Source organism: Lampetra fluviatilis, chromosome 44 (assembly GCF_964198595.1).
Source record: "Lampetra fluviatilis chromosome 44, kcLamFluv1.1, whole genome shotgun sequence".
NCBI classification, from domain to species: Eukaryota; Metazoa; Chordata; class Hyperoartia; order Petromyzontiformes; family Petromyzontidae; genus Lampetra; species Lampetra fluviatilis.
In genome coordinates, this window is record NC_136318.1 from 8,166,528 (window position 1) to 8,185,402 (window position 18,875).

The window sequence follows — 18,875 nt, forward strand, 5'->3', positions numbered from 1 at the left end:
TAAAATACAGAGGGACATCGCACATCTGACTCACTGGAGATTGAGGTATATAGCTAGATATGTGAAAAGGTCAGATGCGTCATGGGGTAGCGCCATTGCGCAAAATGTCACCCGCTGCATTTTTTTTTCTTTTGGTGCCACGATGTTGTTCGTGAATGTGTTGGGGTTTGTTTATTGGTTGTGCTTGTGCACTACTCCGTGTGACTGTCGGCCGGCTCCAGCGTCCACATCGGGCGGCTACACGACTGGGCCACAACGCCGCTGCGGCCTCGCCTGCACAGGGCCGTGGCACCCTGTGCGGCTGTTGGCCCGCTCCGCCGACCACGTCGGGCGGCCAAACCACCGAGCCGCAACGTCGCTGGGGCTTTGCCTACCCGGGACTTCCGGGCCAGGGACGTGGACCTCCTCTACTCGCCGTTCTGTGCACCGGACGGCCAGCTCTGGCGACCGCGTTGGGTGGCCCCTTCATGGTGCTGCACCAGTCGTCGGGGCTCAGCCTGCCCAGCCACCCCGTGCCTGGCGCGCGAGCGTGGCTGCCACGCCGTCCCACGCGGCTGCCAGCCCGCTCCACCGACCACATAGGGCGACGCTGTCGCCGAACTGCGACATCGCCATGGCCTCGCCTGTCCGGGGCCACCATGCTCCATTGATCGCTCTGCACTTGATTCCCTGGTTTCCACTAACCTACCACCCCTATCTGATTTCTCCTACCTCCACCCAGACGAAGCATCATCCATCCTACATTCCAAAACTATCCTACTCATTAGGCGAGCTTGCCCCTCTGCTGCTTTTCATCCCTCCTAATCATCCTCCTAGCCCTCGGCTAACACCTGGGCTAAAGATTCAACATCGCCTCGTACGCTAAGCCGAGCAAACCTGAAAGACCCTACCCACTACCGATTCCCACTCGACATACATTTCCATACTGTCCGCTTTCAATTCCGCAATGGAGGCCGCTCGCCAATCCTATTTTCTATCGCTCATTTCTTCCCTTTCCGCGCACTCTGCTCTGCAATTTTCTACCTTAAACACTGCCACATCCTTCACCATCCTCGACCAAATATTCATTGGAGAAGATCTCTCAAATTCGTTCTACCATTCCCACTACCTCTCTTCCTGCCAGCAGCATACCTACCTGCCCCTCTCCTCCCTCCCTCCAATTCTTCACCTACTTTAAATACCTTGTCCCCTGTGTCACTCCTGGAGCTGTCAAACTTGGTCTCCAAAATTCCCCCGACATTTTCCTCCCTTGATCCCCTACCGCCCTCCTTGCTCCCATATGTCATCCCCACTATCCTCCCGTTCCTCCTAGCTCTCTTCAACTCTTCCCTCTCATCTGGCATCTCCCCTAACTCCTTCAAAACAGCCATCATTCTACCCATTCTCAATAAATATTTTCTAGATCATTCCATCGCTGCACATTCCCGCCCTATTTCCTTGCTTTCCGACTCATCCAAACTCCTTCAACGCCTAGTTCACAATCGACTCACTCCCTACGTCTCTTCACACTTTCTTCATCCCCTCCGCCAGTCTGGTTTCCGTCCGCTCCATTCCACCGAAACCGCTCTCCCTCCACGTGCACAACCACTTGGCTATCCCACGTCACTCGGGCCTCTCATCTGTCCTAATTTCGCTCGACCTGTCCAGCGGCTTTCGACGCCCTTGATCACCCCGTCCTCTTATCCACTCCGTCTAACCTCGGTATCTCTGGCACGCGACTTCATTGGCTCCGCTCTTACCTCACTGCTCGATCATCCAGTCTCTTTTAACCGTGGTTCTTCCTCGCCCTCCCCCGTCATGGCCGGCACCCCCCAGAGTTCTGTACCTGGTTCTCTCCTCTATTCTCCTGCTACAACGTCCCCCCTCAAACCCATCCTTCCTTCTTTCAATCTCTCATATCGTCTATTTGCCGACGACACTCAAATATTATTTTCCTTTAAGTCTCTCACCCCCGACCTTTCTCGCCACATCTCATCCTGCCTAATGGCCATCCAAGCATTGATGACACAAAATTACCTTTCCCTCAACCCTTCTATAACCACCGTGCTCGACTTTCCCACCTCCCGTTCTCCTCCTACTACCCCCCTCCATATCTTCCCCCCCCCCCCCCGCTCAAACTAACTCCGATCGCTTCCGTCCAAATTCTTGGCGTCACCTTTGATTCCTCATTTTCCTTCACTTCCCACATCGCAATCACACCACTCGCACGTTGCCGCTTCCATCTTTGAAACATCAGGAAAATTCGCCCCCTCATCAACATCACCGCTGCCAAACTTCTTGTGCACTCCCTCGTCTCGACTCGTCTCGCTCCCCGTAATCGCTTGGATTTTTCTCCGGGTCCTCTGGTTTTTCCCTCCAACAGTTTAGAAACAAGCGCTTAGAGTATTTGGCTGATGTAAATTGCCACATCGTAAGCCACTTCATTGGGCTATCATTTGTGGCCAAGTCGCTTATCTGGTAAAGTAAAACAAAAGTTAGTATGCCAGTGAGAAAGCGGGGAAGGAGGGAAAGCCAAGGGGATGCCAAGAGGGTCGATCCCAGCCAGCATTTTAATTGTAGCAGCGCCAGCAAATGGGTTTTATGATTGATCAAACATAGCCAGCCCTCCAGAAACAATTTAAGTTAAATAGTGCTTTACATTTAATGTACAAAAAGTTAGTTTTAATGATGTTTAAAACGCTTAAGCATAAAAACACTTAAGCATACTGGGCAAATTTGCGAAAATTACAACTTAAAAATGTGAAAATGTACATTTTATGGGTGCATTATGAATAAAAAAATATTTCAATATTACTCTAAACTTATATATATAATGGCACATTGTTTATTGTTTTAGTGCATGTGCCTGATTATGAGATGTCCTGGAAAGTAAGACGCAGCGCAAACTTGTGCCCGGTGTTAATAAAGCTATACAACACATGGTGATACATACATACATACATCTACTGGTTTATAAAACACACCACAATGCTTGCTTTAAATTATTATTATTTTCTAAAGAGGAAAATTAAATCGTGTCTTATAATCTGGTGAGTATGGTTACTGTTAGCGGTTTCAAAATTACTCGCATAGGTTGGGAGTGAAAATGCACCACGTGTTTTGCCGGATGCGATTGGTGGATCGCGCAGAGATCACTTGTGAGAGCCACCGTCCAGCATGCCAGTGAGATGATGGTTGGAGATAGGACAGCAAGCTCGCTGACCAGTCTATGAAGGATACGTATGCTCTCTGCTCTTATACTTAAAAATCGCCAGTTAGCGGTTATACATTGAACTCAGTCTTGTTCCGAACAAATGTAAAAATGCACATTTGGCAGTTACTTCTAAACACACGTACTTAATAACGCAGGAGATGTTGCCACGCTGTAATGGTGAACACACTGGGCTTCCCAATCTCAATGTCACCGGTTCGATCCCATCTCCCGGCATGGCAGTTAAAACAAAGGAGGCTGTTTCTTGAATATCCACTCCCCCCTTTCTGTTCACCAAGGAGTATAAATGGATACACAAAAGTTAGTTTATCGGCAGGTCACGTGTGGTGGGGTAAAATATGGGTACTCAGAAGACGTCTGGCCAATGTGGAAGAGTAGGCCAAGACAACCTCATAATAATTTTAATTGCAAATCTGCATAAATCACGCAGGCCAAATACAGCGGGTTGGGGGGCCATGCAACATTGCTATGATCCACATCACGCTGGATGTGCATCAGAGCCAAGCCTCACTGCTGTGCATTACAGACAGCGTTCACATACAAATGAGAACCCCCCCTGCTCCACAATTACCGCAACCCCTGTGAGATGTTGGCAGGTTAACAAATGGAAAGACGTGTGAATGTATTTTTTTTTAATTGCCGAGCACTTGCCTCCAGCTGAAAATGACAATACATTTTCCAATGCTAGCGCACTACGAGATATATTACTCGATAGCGGAAATAAATAAACCGTGGCCTTAAGCAAAAAGCCCAAAAATCGTGTTGCTCATGACCAAGTGCCTACTGCCTACAAATAAGCAAAAAAACGCCCCGTATGCATCCGATTCTCAACGGAAACTAGGCAGGGTTAAGCTTGGCCGATGTTTTAATTTTATAAAGCACCACTCATGCAAATGAAAATTTAAATGAAATCTCACAATCACTGAGGAACCTCATATGAGCTGGAAGGCAGCCAGGCAGTGACCCAGCGCTCACAACAATTGTGCTGAAGCTCTGCAGGCCTCTAAATATGAAGTTGTTATCAGCCAACAAAAGCCTGAACGTGTATATGAATACATTAATTAATATGCCATCCACAGCGAGTTCTAAAGCAATGAGACAGTGGCCTTATAAGACTCCCACTCATTGCTGGATACACAAGGTGTTGCTGCTTTTCTATCATCATTGCAATCGTTTAAGGGCCGAGTGAATCTGGACAGTAAAAGGTGCCACTGCACCTTGTCGATGCTAGCAATGTTACTTGAAAACAGAGAGCAATTAATTCTGAATTGACGACAAACTCCCAACCACACCGAATGACTGCTCTATAAGCCCACAACACAACCAGGCCATCAGGTGTTAATTTTATTACCAACTTTGTTAATTAAAATAGAGAGCCTTCGGGAGTTCAAAAAAAAGGTCTTAAAAAAAAAAGTTCGGAATCTTGCAGGAAAGTAATAATATTGTCACTCCACATAAAGACCTGCTGTGTTACTCTATTAAATTACTTTAATGCTGAATTATTGGTAATGCAATAGAATTAGCCAACACTGACAATTGACTAATTAATTAATCCACTGATTTTATCTTACATGCCATTATCAATATCTGCACGACGCTGCCATTAGGAGAACTGAATGCAATTATGGAGTGCACTGATCGTGCGAACATTTGTTTTACATATTTGGAAAGCATCACGCGTCCCTTGTTTTACACCTTTCAAACTGGTGAAATATTAAATTGCTTTCTGAATTAACAAATGGTCTGAATAAAAATATACATTTCATAACTATTGACTCATACATGAGGCGGTATTTAATTTGTATTCCTTTATAGTTGAATTGCAATGCTATGTAAATTACATACAACCGTCAGTTTTAATGGTTTTAATAAAGATACATTCCATATAATGTGTACAATGCTTCTCACTTAATTAATATGCATATGGAGACATGTTTTACGGCTAAGATTTACACCACTTTAATTTCATTTTCTCAACCTCTTAAAAGTCTCACTGTGTGCTGTTAACATCGAGGCACAGATCAAATCAAAACGTAATCTAGAACACCATATACACTCATGCATATAGAACGTTCATGATCTGGCTTACTACAGAATTGTTGGGTGTACAGATATGCGGATGGGTTGGTGCCTTCCTTGGCCTACATGCCAAATCGGGCTTGACAATCAGGCTTTGGTGAACTAAAAGTAAAAAAGGTCTACCTCTCATGTACTCATTTGTGATATGAACAAATATTAGCATCAAGACTTTACATCAGGTTAATGCCAAGATTTAAAAAACCATAATCGGAGATGCTAACATTTGGATAGCATTAGCTCTCAGAAGACACATGGTCACTTATTATTAATCATTCGCGGATTCTCCAAGACCCAAAAATTGCCTTTTCGGCAGTCTGGGGTAGGGCAAAAAAAATTCACAAAAAATTACCTCCCTATATTTGCACTGCTATCTCTCCATATAGCCCTCACTAAATGAACAGTTTCCATTAACGCTTAAGACTTCATCATTTACCGAACACTGATTAAATTCCTCCATCCTTTATCATCCACAGCTAAATCACCGGGATCCTGATAGCCAAGTCTCTCTTCCCCGGGTCATTTCAGATGGAATCAGCCCACCCGCGCCCAGGTCAATGTCTCCCACCATTCATCTCTATTTGTTTGAGCATAAGTCTCTCTCGCTAATCTATTTTGATCTGTCCCAATGACATGGTAATAACACACTGAGCTGGCTTTACAAAACGCTTTCTCTATACGGTACTTTATATATTTATATAAGTAGTACAGGATTGCCATTGTCATTTCTGGAAATCCCACTCTAACATCAGGGCACACAGCGTTTACCCCTTATAATCCTTATTTTACACGTTTCTCCCCCTTCCAACCCCCCCCCCCCCCCCAGCAATAATATTCGACGAGTTATATCAGCATTACATGATGAGAAAAAACATTTCCATTAGGAGCTCTGCAGCTTGCAGTGTATCACTGTGTGTTAGAGAATGCTTCTCAGATGAGGCCATCGCAGCCCTACTTCTAATCGTCACATCAATAAGCCTCTCCTTATCCGCACGAGGGGGTACAGCTCTTACAACGCCCCGAGGCAAATCGCTCGTCGCACGTCGGTCAAACTGACATCTTACAGTCCCGGGGCTGGAAAAGGACAAATGAGATATAAAAGCCTCAAATTAATGCAATGGGTCTTATTTGTGCAGTCTTGCGACCGAGTCGAAAACCTTCAATTTCACTTACGAATCTGCTTTAATCACTGGCAGCTGCAGAGACTCGAACCGTGCATTTCAGAGTTGCCGGCTTGGTGCTCTGACATATCTATGTTGAACTTCTTTCGCACCGTACAAAGCCACCTCTTCCAATAAACATGCTTCATGCCCTCATATCAAACCTCTGCATACCATATACAAATGCCTCTTCCTGACTGCCCAAAATTCACCATCATCATCAGCAGTAGCCATGACCTATCCACACTGTTGGACAAAGGCCTCCTACAGACTTGCGCGTAACACTCCAGCCAGCCATTTCACAGCAGCCAATTTCATCGCTCCATCTCCACGCCAGACGTCGCTCCCTCCCTCAGGCGTTGCTGGTTCCTTCAGCTACCACTCTGCCATTAATCTGGAGCACAAGCGGTCACCTCCTTCGAGCGACGAACCCTGCTCTAGCCCATCCACTTTGCTTCACAGTAAATGTCCATTTTATCCATCTCATCATAACGTTTACAGGTTAACAAATTAAAGACCGCGTTCAGCAACTCCCATTTGGAGTCTTACTTTGTCGACTCGCCAGTCTCCACTGACATTTAAGCGCACACTTCACCTCAAATGCAGTACACGAACCATAACACAGTCCTTAGTCAACGGCAAAAGCTGAACTCTAAAACGAGAATCCCACCATATCCTTTGGCTGCGAAGTTTTTAAGAGCCTGGGGAAATAAGGCTGAGGAGAGTACACGATTGTAAAGGGGGGAGATTGTTGGGACGCAGTAATGTAAACGAGTTAAGAAACACAAAAACCACGGCTCGTTGCGCTGTGGACCAGCGTAGAGGACTTTGAAGGTCGACTGCTTCAAGCGACAGAATTCGGGGCGCTTCTTCTTGAGATTGTCCTTTGATTTTCATTTTCCTCTGGGTCCTCCGGTTTTTCCCCTCCACATTTAGAAATATGCGTCTAGATTATTTTGCTGCTGGAAATTTCCGCATGATAAGCCAATTCGTTGACCTCTATCATTTGTAGCCAGGTCACCTGGTATGATATAAAAAATGGTTGTTTTATTTGCATCAATCTTTTAAAGCGATTTGTTTACCTTTCCAATACTGTGCACCCCTGTCGTGTGTTTTTGTACTGTTTGTTGTTGGAACGTTCTGACCTGCCCCGACTGGACATCTGTGAAAAAGAGCATTTTAGCTCATCGGATTCCTCCAGTATAAAATACGGATTCTGATTGATTGGCATTCTGTACTTCCTCGCGACGTTGCACGTGGCTCCTGTTGCCCCCTCCGCCCCATCGCTCCACCAGTTCCCCCCACACTCGTACGGCTCATCTCTAATGTAAAGAGGCTACCGCCACACACGTTTAACGAAATGGCCTTAACGGGGATAATTGACGTGCTAGCCAAACCGTCAATCATTTCATTACCTTTATTGGTTCACTCCCGAATAGCTACTGCGGGGGCAGCAACTGGAATTGGTAGACGGGGAACAGATGCGATATAGAATATGCAATAAAAGGACGAAACTCAACACGTCCGTCAATAACACTGTGGCCTTCATGTGAACAATATATAAACAGGCAACGTTTCGGGCAATGGCCAATTTATATGCTACGAGGGGCCATTATCCCAGAACGTAGTCCATTATAAACGTTTTATTTTAAGGCCACGGTGTTATTGATGAACGAGTAGAGTATTTTTTTTGTGAATCCACTGGTGAACGGGAATTTGACCATCAACTCACCGAACCTGAAAGACCAAATAGGATCACTGGCAGCTGCCAAACTTGTACCCAAAATCCCAGCGAAGCCGGGCTCAGCATTTTGACCGCTGAGCCAACCAGCCACCACTTTCCTAATGTTGACCATAAATGTCAGCAAACAGAAAATGAGAGTATGAGACCATAAACAAGTAAAATGGGGTAGATGTTCGATTTGTTTTGATTCAATTTTTTGTCATATATTGGTGACATTATTTTCCATCTTCCTCCAAAATAATAATGACGGTCAACGGCTATTTCAACCGAAACAGATCAACGGTTTAATTAACACTATCCAAATGCTATACGAACGGGATACACATTGAAGAAAATACATAACTAATTAGTGCCCACAAAAATAACAAGACTAGAATCATTATAGCAAATTACAAGAGTAAACGTTGCAGCGTGTTAACGACGCGACTGCATTTACTTTCACATATTTTTGCCAATGAAAATGCAATGGGATTTCCTTTCACGAACATCCTTTAACCACCCAATTGCACAGCAATTGTTCTAACAAGGTCAAGTCGCACAGCAAAACAGTTGCCCTGCTCGCATAATGCGAAGGGAAGGTCCCGGAAGAGACACCCACAGAACTGAACAGCAGCGCAAATTTTCAGCTGTGTACCAGACTGATATACATCCTAAGTGCTTGGTGTGCACGACATTAAAATCTCCTATCGGGGATGAATCAGATTGCGTGAACAGCCACATTTAAAGAACACATTCCTGCGGAGGGAGCTGGTAGGAACGTTGGGTTGCTCGGTCAATGGCCAGGGTCAACGGCGGCGTGGTGTATTCCGCAAATATGGCCGACTGTGAGGGCGGGCACAAGCCGGCGTGAGTAGGTTAAACGTTGAGTTTTACAAGGGCACCACGGGTGACCAGCCCCTCCCCACCCAGCCCCACCCCTCCCACCCCCACCCAGCCCCTCCCTCCCCACCCTCCCCACCCTCCCCACCCTCCCCACCCTCCCCACCCTCCCCACCCTCCCCACCCTCCCCACCCTCCCCACCCTCCCCACCCTCCCCACCCTCCCCACCCTCCCCACCCAGCCCCTCCCCACCCTCCCTACCCAGCCCCTCCCCACCCAGCCACTCCCTCCCCACCCAGCCCCTTCCTGCACGACGGACACAATAATCCCCTGTGGGATGGTGTAACCAGGAGGTTCCTACCAGTATAAATGGATGTTTGTTTAGCTAGGAATGAATGTCATATCCTTGTTTGGGTGCTGTAGTGGCAGGTATAGTTAGCACATTTTGGCTACGGACCTGGAAACGTTCGTCCAATTTCCTGCCACGGAAAAATTTGGCGGCGCTCAGTGATATCTGAATTTCATAAAAACATTTTTCAACCAGGATTTGAAGTCTCAAATTCACGATTGCGAGCTGCTTACTCTACTTCCACCGAAGCCGCCTGGCTGTTGTCATAGTGCATCAACAACATACAAAACCAGACCTCGGTTCTCTGTCTCCACATATACAATAATGTTAGTCCATCGGCCAATTGGCTTTCAAAACCAATTCTATCCAGCAGCATTTGTAAAAGCACGCAAACTCGGGACCAGTTGGCTTTCTGGTTCTCATCAGCTTTAACACAAAGGCTATCGGAACCAATATTATTCATGACAAAGTATTTTGGGTTAGATCAATGATAACCTCACCTAATTTAAGACCGGAAAAAGGAAGACATCTTCACTATTCTGGCAATCGCCCGATGAAGCTGGTTGTTGTAATCACCAGCGAAACGTTGTACTAAATTGTAAATGTTGTGGGTTTGCTCTACAACACACAACTGGTGGTGCTGAAGTAGCAACAAAAATTGCCACATTTTCTTCACGACACACCTTAATAATTGGCCGTGTCGGATAGAGGTGGGTGTACGACACATTAACATTTACGCTATCTAACCAAATACGAACTTCATCATGAATATCATCAGCTTGTTAAGATTTGTCTGGAAAGCCAACATGCCGATAGACCAAGTCATATTTGTATGTATACGAGAAGACACACAAGGCGGTCAACCCCCCCCCCCCGTCCCCGCAGGCATCCCTCGGGGCCGTTCGCTCACTGAGTTTTTTGGCGACGTCCAGGGCCTCCTCAGCCGAGCCGGCGACGTCGAAGCGCTGGACCGTGACCCCGTATTCGGCCATGAGCTTCTTGCTCTGGTACTCTTGCAGGTTGAGCCATCGCACGGAGAGCGCGGCAGGCAGCGCGGCCTGCGACGCAGCACCACGGGAGGCAACACGGGGGGGAGGGGGGGGACAAACAACGCACACGCACGGACATTTAAACACACGTGCACAAAGACACAGATCCCCCCACATAGCCTTTGACAGAATGTGCTGTTAGCGAGCACCTATGAAGACCGGCACTCCGCACGAAGGGGTGGTGTGGCCAATACCTCACCTGGCCACCTTTGCCGCATCAGTGCTGATGTTTACCATACCACCTCCGGTTGGCACGGTTGGCTACGTTACAGTGCGAAAGTAGTTCAACATACATACATGCAAACCACACCAGGTAATGATTAAGGCCGAATCAACCGAGGGGAGGCCCAGAACCGGTTCCAATATTCGCCACTGTTGTTGATCATGAGTGGGATTCGAACTCGGGTGCCGAGGTTCGTAGTCGCAGTGCGATAACCACTAAACGACCGCTCCCCATACACACACATGGCCACCGTAGGTCACTACACACATCCAGAACAACTCCCGTCACTCAAAACAACGGAGACTATCCTGGTCCCTTGAGTTCTCACCCGGTTCAATAAAACCTATCGACTTGATATGGCTAATATAGCTCACGTCGCAAAAGCACGGACACTGGACAAAATGAAACGGAACAAAAGCTGAAATATTTGAACGAATGCAGAGATGCACGTTCACTAAATACACTTGAGAGGCAAGACGGGGTACTCGTGTATCAGAGAATGAGTGCGAAAAAAAACGTAATAATTAATTAAGAAAAGTCAGTGGAATTTGGTGGGACACGTCGCTAGGAGGGATGATATCAGATAGAAGAGACTGGTGATGGAGTAGTAACCAAATGAGAGAATATTCCCAAGACAGCGACCACTTCGGGAGGAATGAGCTAGTCGCGTGTGCAGGAAGGAGCGAGGTGGTTCGTGACGTCGCAGGATCACGAGCGATGATAACGTTCTAGATTTGAAACTTTCGTGACTGCAAGGATTCATACTCTTTGGTTTTTTCGGAAAAGTCACGTAGGTAAAAAATAAAATAAAATAAATGAAAACAACTAAATTAAATCAGGACATTTCAGGCACAACACAAGCGTCCGTCATCAGGTGGGGACAACCACAGCGAGAGAACTATCGCTGGTGTATACCCCGCCCTACCCAGGTATATAATCCCTCGTCACAACCATCCCTTCGGCATACACCAGCGAGAATTCTCTCGCTGTGGTTGTCCCCACCTGATGACGGACGCTTGTGTTGCGCCCGAAACGTCGTGACTTAACTTAGTTGTTTTCATTTATTTGATTTGATGGTAATGTTGTGAGGAGGCTTTCATTCAGAAGTTGATTGACCACGCATGGCCGATGATGTCTCATTGTACATTAAAGCCTTGTAACGCGAGTTCTGCGCAGAGGGTTGACTCTTGCAATCGGCGTCTGCGTCGCGTTGATTACCGCGTAATTAAGACGTAGCCGATTGTTTCCAGCTCCGTACAAACCCACTCGTCTATAAATTAAACTGTTTCCAGCTCGGTCTTCACATCCCTATGATGCCCAACCGTGATTTCATATTTTTGTCTTCGTTTAAACTTTAAGCAACCTTTTTAAAATGTTGTTGAGCGGCGATGGGGGTAGGAAGAAAAAAATGAGTCACGGTCGTTAGTCTTTATGGCAGGACAAACACGCGGGTCACTAACATACACAGCCAGCGCTGGGGGTTGCCACCTGTCCTCGATTTCCCAGGATTGTCCTCTTGTTGAGATAGCTGCTTTCCTGAGAAATCCGTTCTCCCCAAGACACGAACAAATCCCGGTTTTTGTCAGCTGCATAAGAATCCATCACTCAAGACAAATGCCTTCGCGTGTAGTTCTCCCCTGTTCCAGTATCGTGAGATATCCTTATTCCCTACATGCTACAACCCTGTTTGTTTCATACTTCAAGTAGGTGGTAGCCCTAGCCAGCGCAAGGTGCACGGAATATTACGGTGGAGGCTCGGGGGGGGGGGCTTGTTTGTTCACAGCACTCCAGCTGTGGTCAGCGTGCACCTACGGGGATCAGTGTCTACAGCTACGAGTGTTGGCGTCTCAACAGGACCTCACCTCCCTGCAAAGAAAACCAAGTGGAGGATTGATCGAGCGATACAAAGTACACAAGCCGAACATCAAAGGAACAAGAACACAATTCGATTTGTCCAGGCAGCACACAAAGCCACGTTTCTTTACGATGTCCCCTACTGTTGAGTAATCCACAGAGGTCAGCTCTTATTTAACTACGCTTTGATTCGAAGTCTCGACTTCATTAGGTAGAATTAACTGCAGAGTTGAGCGGTGGCACAGCAGTTAGCGCACCGCGCCATGAACACAGTGACCAGAGTTTGATATTCAGCCACGGCTATCATGAGCGGCGACTAATATCTGAACCGCTTCCAACGAACCCACCAGCACTGGCCTTTGTGGTGAAGTATGGCAAAACGATCCCAATTAAAGACATTGTTTGGAAAGGCATTCATCCAGCAAGGGCGAGAAATTATAAATATTATCATAATTAACTGTATTGCAGTCTTAACTTGCATTGGCAGTGCAAACGGGAATAGGGGAAATCTTGACTTAAAGCTTTCGTGACTGCAGGAATTCATATTGTTGGGGTCTTTCGGTAAAGTGACACAGATAGAAAAAAAAATAACAATAAAATAATGAAAATAAATGAAAATAAAGTGAATAAAAAATAATACGAATGGGAATAGGGGAAGTTTAGTATATGTACTACCAGAACAAGTACTGGGAATAGGCGAAGTTAAATGTTGTGATATACTTTGGGTTATTAGCATAGAACATGAGACCCAAGTTACTGTCTTAATTAGCCCCCTGGTTATTGGTTATTCCTCTAATAAAAACAATGTAGCCTAAATTGCAAAGCACTTAGAATGCTTCATTTATAACAATGCCAATTGCACATTTCCATATGTTGCGTAACACGGGATGCTACAATGAAGGTTTATGTTCGAACCTGCTGCATATAACAGTAATTACCGCACACGCTAAAAGTGCCCCGTGAATCAATCCACAGGGCGAATTAGCGCCTACTCTGCCAAATCCCTTCAGAGAGCAGGGCCGCTTTAAACTCGGGAATGGCCAAGGAAGAGACACAGCTCAATTGGCTTGGAGTTTTTTTCAAGAGGCCTCCTTTCCCAAGCAACCGTCAGTCAGCGTTTGTCAATCTTTGTGGAGGAGGAGGCGATTCGGCACACGTTTGCGATTGGTACAAAGCAATACCGATTGGAAAAATTACCTCGCCATCCAAATGCTTTCACGGATCAAGTCTGTTGCATTGCAAAGCATCTCCGTTTTGTTGTACAAACCGACTTGATCACTGGACCAAACTTGAGAACACGACTAGTTGGGTAAGCTCCTCTCGTACATTTAATTTAATTCATCATCGTGGCTTGCTGTTGTTGTTGTGGAGCATGTATATGAATGACCTTGAACTTGCAGTGTTTGTTAGTTGTAAGCAATGCGAGTCTATCTGATAAACTCTTGAACCATAAGAATGTTGTCTAATTCCTGCAAAGAGACTAAGAATCCCACTCCTTACTCTTTGGTTCTTTCGGTAAAGTCACTCAAAACAAAAATAATGTTTTGAGCGCCATCATCTGTTTTTGGCTGCAATCGTTGGCGATACTTTGCCCCCCCCCCGCGCACCTCCACCGCATCCTCTTACTTCTAGCCCCCCCCCCTGCCCAGTCTCATGTCCCAGTCCCTAGCGCACAAGCAACGCTCCCCCTCCCCTTATTCCCGCACCGCCCTCTCGGACTTATATAAACCCCTTAACTACAGCATCTATCCTAATTCAGTAAAAAAAATATTGCTGTGGTTGTCACACCTGATGATGATTGCTTGTGTTGCAATCGAAACGTCGTGATGGAATTTATTTATTTTTATTTTATTTTTTCACCTACGTGACTTTACCGAACGAACCAAAGAGTATGGGTCCTTGCAGTCATGAAAACTTCAAATCTAAAATGAATCCCACTCCTCCATAATTACATTAATTACTGTCAACTCTCCCCCTTATGACAGAACAGTTTTCCAGTCTTCAGATGTAAGGAGTTCTCTAATTTCTTTCTCACCTCACTGCTACCAACATCTATACCAACAACATCCCAGTTTACTCCTCAATTGTTTCTGACACTGGCACAAAGCTATAGAAAATGAAATAAACACAAACTTAAGTGCGTATTTGAATTCTCAAGGGATTCTCACTCCGAATCACCCAGCACTTGCATGACTGAGTTTCGCAAGCATCAAAAGGCTCGCGACGAGGCTGAGCGTTAGATAAAAGCCTTGAGAGAAGGGAGGGGAAAAAGAAAAAAAATCAATGAATCACAGGGGACTAACCACGTCAAGATATAAACCTCATCCCGCTCTGGAGGGACAGCGATGACCTGGGCGTGCGCAAGGCAAGGGCTGAGGTCAGGTAGGTTTACAGAGCCGCGTCGTGCGGCTTAGACCAGGAGAGCCACGTGGGAACCGGGCCTTGTCAAAACAACGGCGCGAGATGGGAATCACGTGGAAGCAGATCCGGCATGGAACAGCCCAACCCGGAACAGCCCAACCGGGCACGGCAGCACATGCTGCAACGCCTTTTCCTGGCGACCAAGGGTATGGCACCTCGACGCCCATGGAAAGGGAATTTTACGACATGCGTGTGATATCCACCGACCCTCGCTGCCTACAGCAGTGCTGGTTTCCTGGCCATAACTACCACTGCCCAGCTGGTGTCGAATGATGAGATGAAGAAAATGTAATTCTTAACTCTCACAACGAACAGTGCACTAGTGCATGTTCGAGACCGGCCTCGGGAAGATGACATCACAGGCCGAATGCTTGGGTCTTGACATGCAGATGCATTTAGACACAACATAGATAAAAATTGCATTGCATAAATAAAAGTACTCATTACAATCGCAGCCCTTTTTTAAGTCCACTGATGGATGAAGGCCTCCTCATGCCATGTCAGTCATGGGGGAAGGCATTGACCATGCTTCATTCACGCTGGTCAGCACTGGCTGGTGAAGGTGGGCCCAGAACTAGTTCACACAGGGCTCACAACTGATGTTAGCTGTGGCCTTGAATCAAGTTCAGGTCACTGGGCTCATCAGCGCAACGTGCTAACCACTGCGCCACCACTCCTCCTGCATTGTATTTTGTCTTTCATATTGCCTCCTATTCATATTCGGTAGTGTACCTTCTTGCGCGCTCCGCTATAAATTAATGTTAAATCGCAAAAAAATATATATTCTCAAAGCTGGGATACAATTATGGGTGTTGTTGCAGTCAGAGGTGAAAGGGCTTCATCCATACAGTGTTATGGGTGCGATAAATTGGCAAAGCCAATCTTGGGCAAAATGGAAACTAAGCAGTTAAGGATGCTAAAGTGCCTTCCCGCTGAAATGTGCAGAGTATTTCTCTCTCATTCTTCGGTCCCATCCTTGGAAACCGTGGTTCTAAAAAATGTCCATATTACCATGACCAGGCAAGCCCAGGTGTCTTCGATAGGACGGGCCACCGGCGACTCCGCGTGCGGAGTGACACTAATTGTATTCGCCCCGGACGGAATAAGGAGCTGAGATGACCTCTACCCAGGATTTGAGCTCACAGCATCCCTGATTGTGAGTTAAGTACTGTAAAATAAAAAAAAATAGTACCAGCCGTATCCAGAATAGTTAATGAAGATTACATGTAATCCCCGGATTGATTTTAAATTGCGACACTGCGGGGGGGGGGGGGAATCCAGGGCTTTGTTGTGAATGCTAAAGCTGGTTAAGCACATGCAAACATCAGACAAACATTTATTTGTATTCCTTGAAGACCGACAGTCAAACCCGATTGCTTTAATTATCATAGAACTTAAACAACTCCATTGTATTCAACTTTTAGCTGATTTAGCAGATGGCTTTGTAGCATTAATTTTATTATCTTGCGATTTCCTCGTTTTTAGTTAGGGGAGTTATTTTTTTTATTCGGGGCGACTGCTACTTTTCGTACAGCGTTCCGAGACCCGTGATGAAAAGTGCTCTATAAATATAATAATTATTAAATGGGGAAACAAAAAAAATACTTCACATGCTTTCAGATTAAAGTGAAATATTTAATAAATCGTTCAGAGTAAGAATGTTTTAATTGGCTTATATAAGGTGTCTCAAAATAATAATTTGCATCGTTGTGGATAATATAAATAACTAAATAAGGAAAGGCTATGTCTCCTCCACATATCCATCTCTCCATATAAACAATAATGAAGGATTATTATAAGGTGTAAACTAAACTCAAAGCAATTTCATTACGCCCTGCACACGACCTCAATTCATCGCTCCATCTCCCCTATGGATGTCGTCCTCTCTATTCCTTCATTTGGCTGCCAAAGACGGTTGTTTCTCTCAAGTGATGGCCATCAACCCTTCGAGCGACATACGCTACCCAAATCCACTTTTACTTTAAAAGTCAATATGATGTCTATAATCACATTTGTTCTCCGATCCACGTATTATTTTGTTGTCCATCACTAGATTACCAAGCGTACACCGCTCCACGCTTCTTTGCACACATTTAACATTTTTCTTCCACGTTCCTTATAAACGTCCATGTTTCGAAGACATTGAGTCATATCGAGCAAATATACACTGGTTAAGCATGTTCTATTTTAGGCAACATTGGCACGTTACGTTTCATCATTCAGTGCAGTTTTCCAAAAGCACTCTGCGACTGCTCGTCTGGTTCTTGATATGTATCATTGTGATCCAGGTCTACCTTCAATAACTGCCCTCGCTATAAATGCTCAAAATTTGGTTTCCAGCTGTGTCCCTTCAACGCATCTCTTCAAATGTTCTGTGGATTAGTCGTACACGATTCATATAAGAGGCCTCAAAAATATGCCCCGAGAGAGATTGTTTAAGGGTGCTTTATCATTTTAAATTATAGTATTCTTATATTATATCAACCATCTCAGATGTGCCGAAATAAATTTGTAAACAACTTAACATTGTGGGCGACAAACTGGGATCAGGAAAAATGCAATGGGACGATTACATCCGCTTACATTGGGAATAAAACAGAGAGCGAGAGGTTGGGCTCGGATCGTGTTTCCTCAACGTTCTCAAGTATAAACACAATAACGACCAGCGTGTGTTTGCAGGTCGGGTCACCATGACCAGGGGCACAGCAGGGGGCAAGAGGGGAGATGTTTCGGAGCACCAGAGTTACTCTAACACCTGAAACAATAATTTCCGCGAAAACAAAATTTGACAACAACTTTCATTCCACACTGTTGGGTACATCTTCTCTCTTGGCAAGCGTTAAAAACACAGCTAAAAAAGCACATGTCACTTGATGTTCCTTTAAAACCAGACTGCGGTTTTTTTCATTTTTTGACCTATTTTTATTAAAAGTGGCCTCATTATTTCAGACAAAAAATGCCATTTGGGGAAGTGGCTGGGTGGCTGCGGGGATCACAACAAAGAACCGGCAACACTGGAAACCTGAGTTGGAATCCAGGTTTTAGCCACCTGTGATTAAACCAGGTGGTTAATTCTAGATTTGAAGCAGGTGGTTAAGCTTGAGTTTCAAGTCTCAGCCAGGTCACCAACGACTGCACAATAAAAAAAAATCACGTTAAATCTGGCTATTCACTGAATTTGGCAGAATTGTAGCTCTGAGGATTATAATAGATAATGGGTTGACCAATATGCAACAAAAATTATAGCAGGGAGTTTGGGAGAAAAAATTGTGCCCTAATGTGGACAAGAGATCACCTGAAAGGATCTCGGAGGTAGTTCTGTGGTACCTGCTTCTGTGGGCAATTCTCTTACTAACACAGGGCAAGGCACTGCTTCGCGAGAGGCCGAATGGACAATTTGCCTCATGGCGTGATGCCGATAGCTCAATTGTGTTTTTGGGGCATTTAAGGGACTCCAAACCTCGGAGCGATAAAGACATCACGCATCGAAGCGATAAAGAATACACAGACAGGGGACCGTTCCCATCACTCGGCTCCAGGTGAGGCATTACCATCACCTCCACCACCTTGAGCAGTGTGCTTTGGCTCCACTACAAAATCATTTACAGTAAAGAACTATAAGAACTTCTGAATGCAATTGCCCACTACCCTTAAACTATCCACCAAGGGGTCCTTTAGTGCTTGAAAAAACGGTAAAAAGCCAATATCAAGTTGACCCACCTCTCACCAATAAAAGCCATAACGAGAGAGATTGCTAGTGACACACATCATGTCAACTCCAACACTGCGACTTGCGAAAGTAACTTCTTGAGCTATTCACTCTTTAGCGTCTCAACTCCAGGGCTACCTTCTGAAACTGCTGAGGCAAGTCATTTCACTCCGGTATACTGTCCTGGGGGATGCTTCCACAGTGGGCATAACGGCCAGCACACTTGGACTTGCAATCTAAAGGTCGGCGGTTTGATCTT

General features: G+C 45.6%; 1 protein-coding gene across 1 annotated transcript in view; it reads right to left on the minus strand.

The window, feature by feature from the left end:
- Nucleotides 1–18,875, minus strand: part of SUCLG2 (succinate-CoA ligase GDP-forming subunit beta) — a 135,248-nt gene that overhangs the window by 104,592 nt on the left and 11,781 nt on the right. Inside the window, exon 2 of the mRNA XM_078876627.1 lies at nucleotides 10,271–10,418. Coding sequence (XP_078732753.1) covers nucleotides 10,271–10,418 — 148 coding nt within the window. The remainder of the gene's footprint in view (nucleotides 1–10,270; nucleotides 10,419–18,875) is intronic.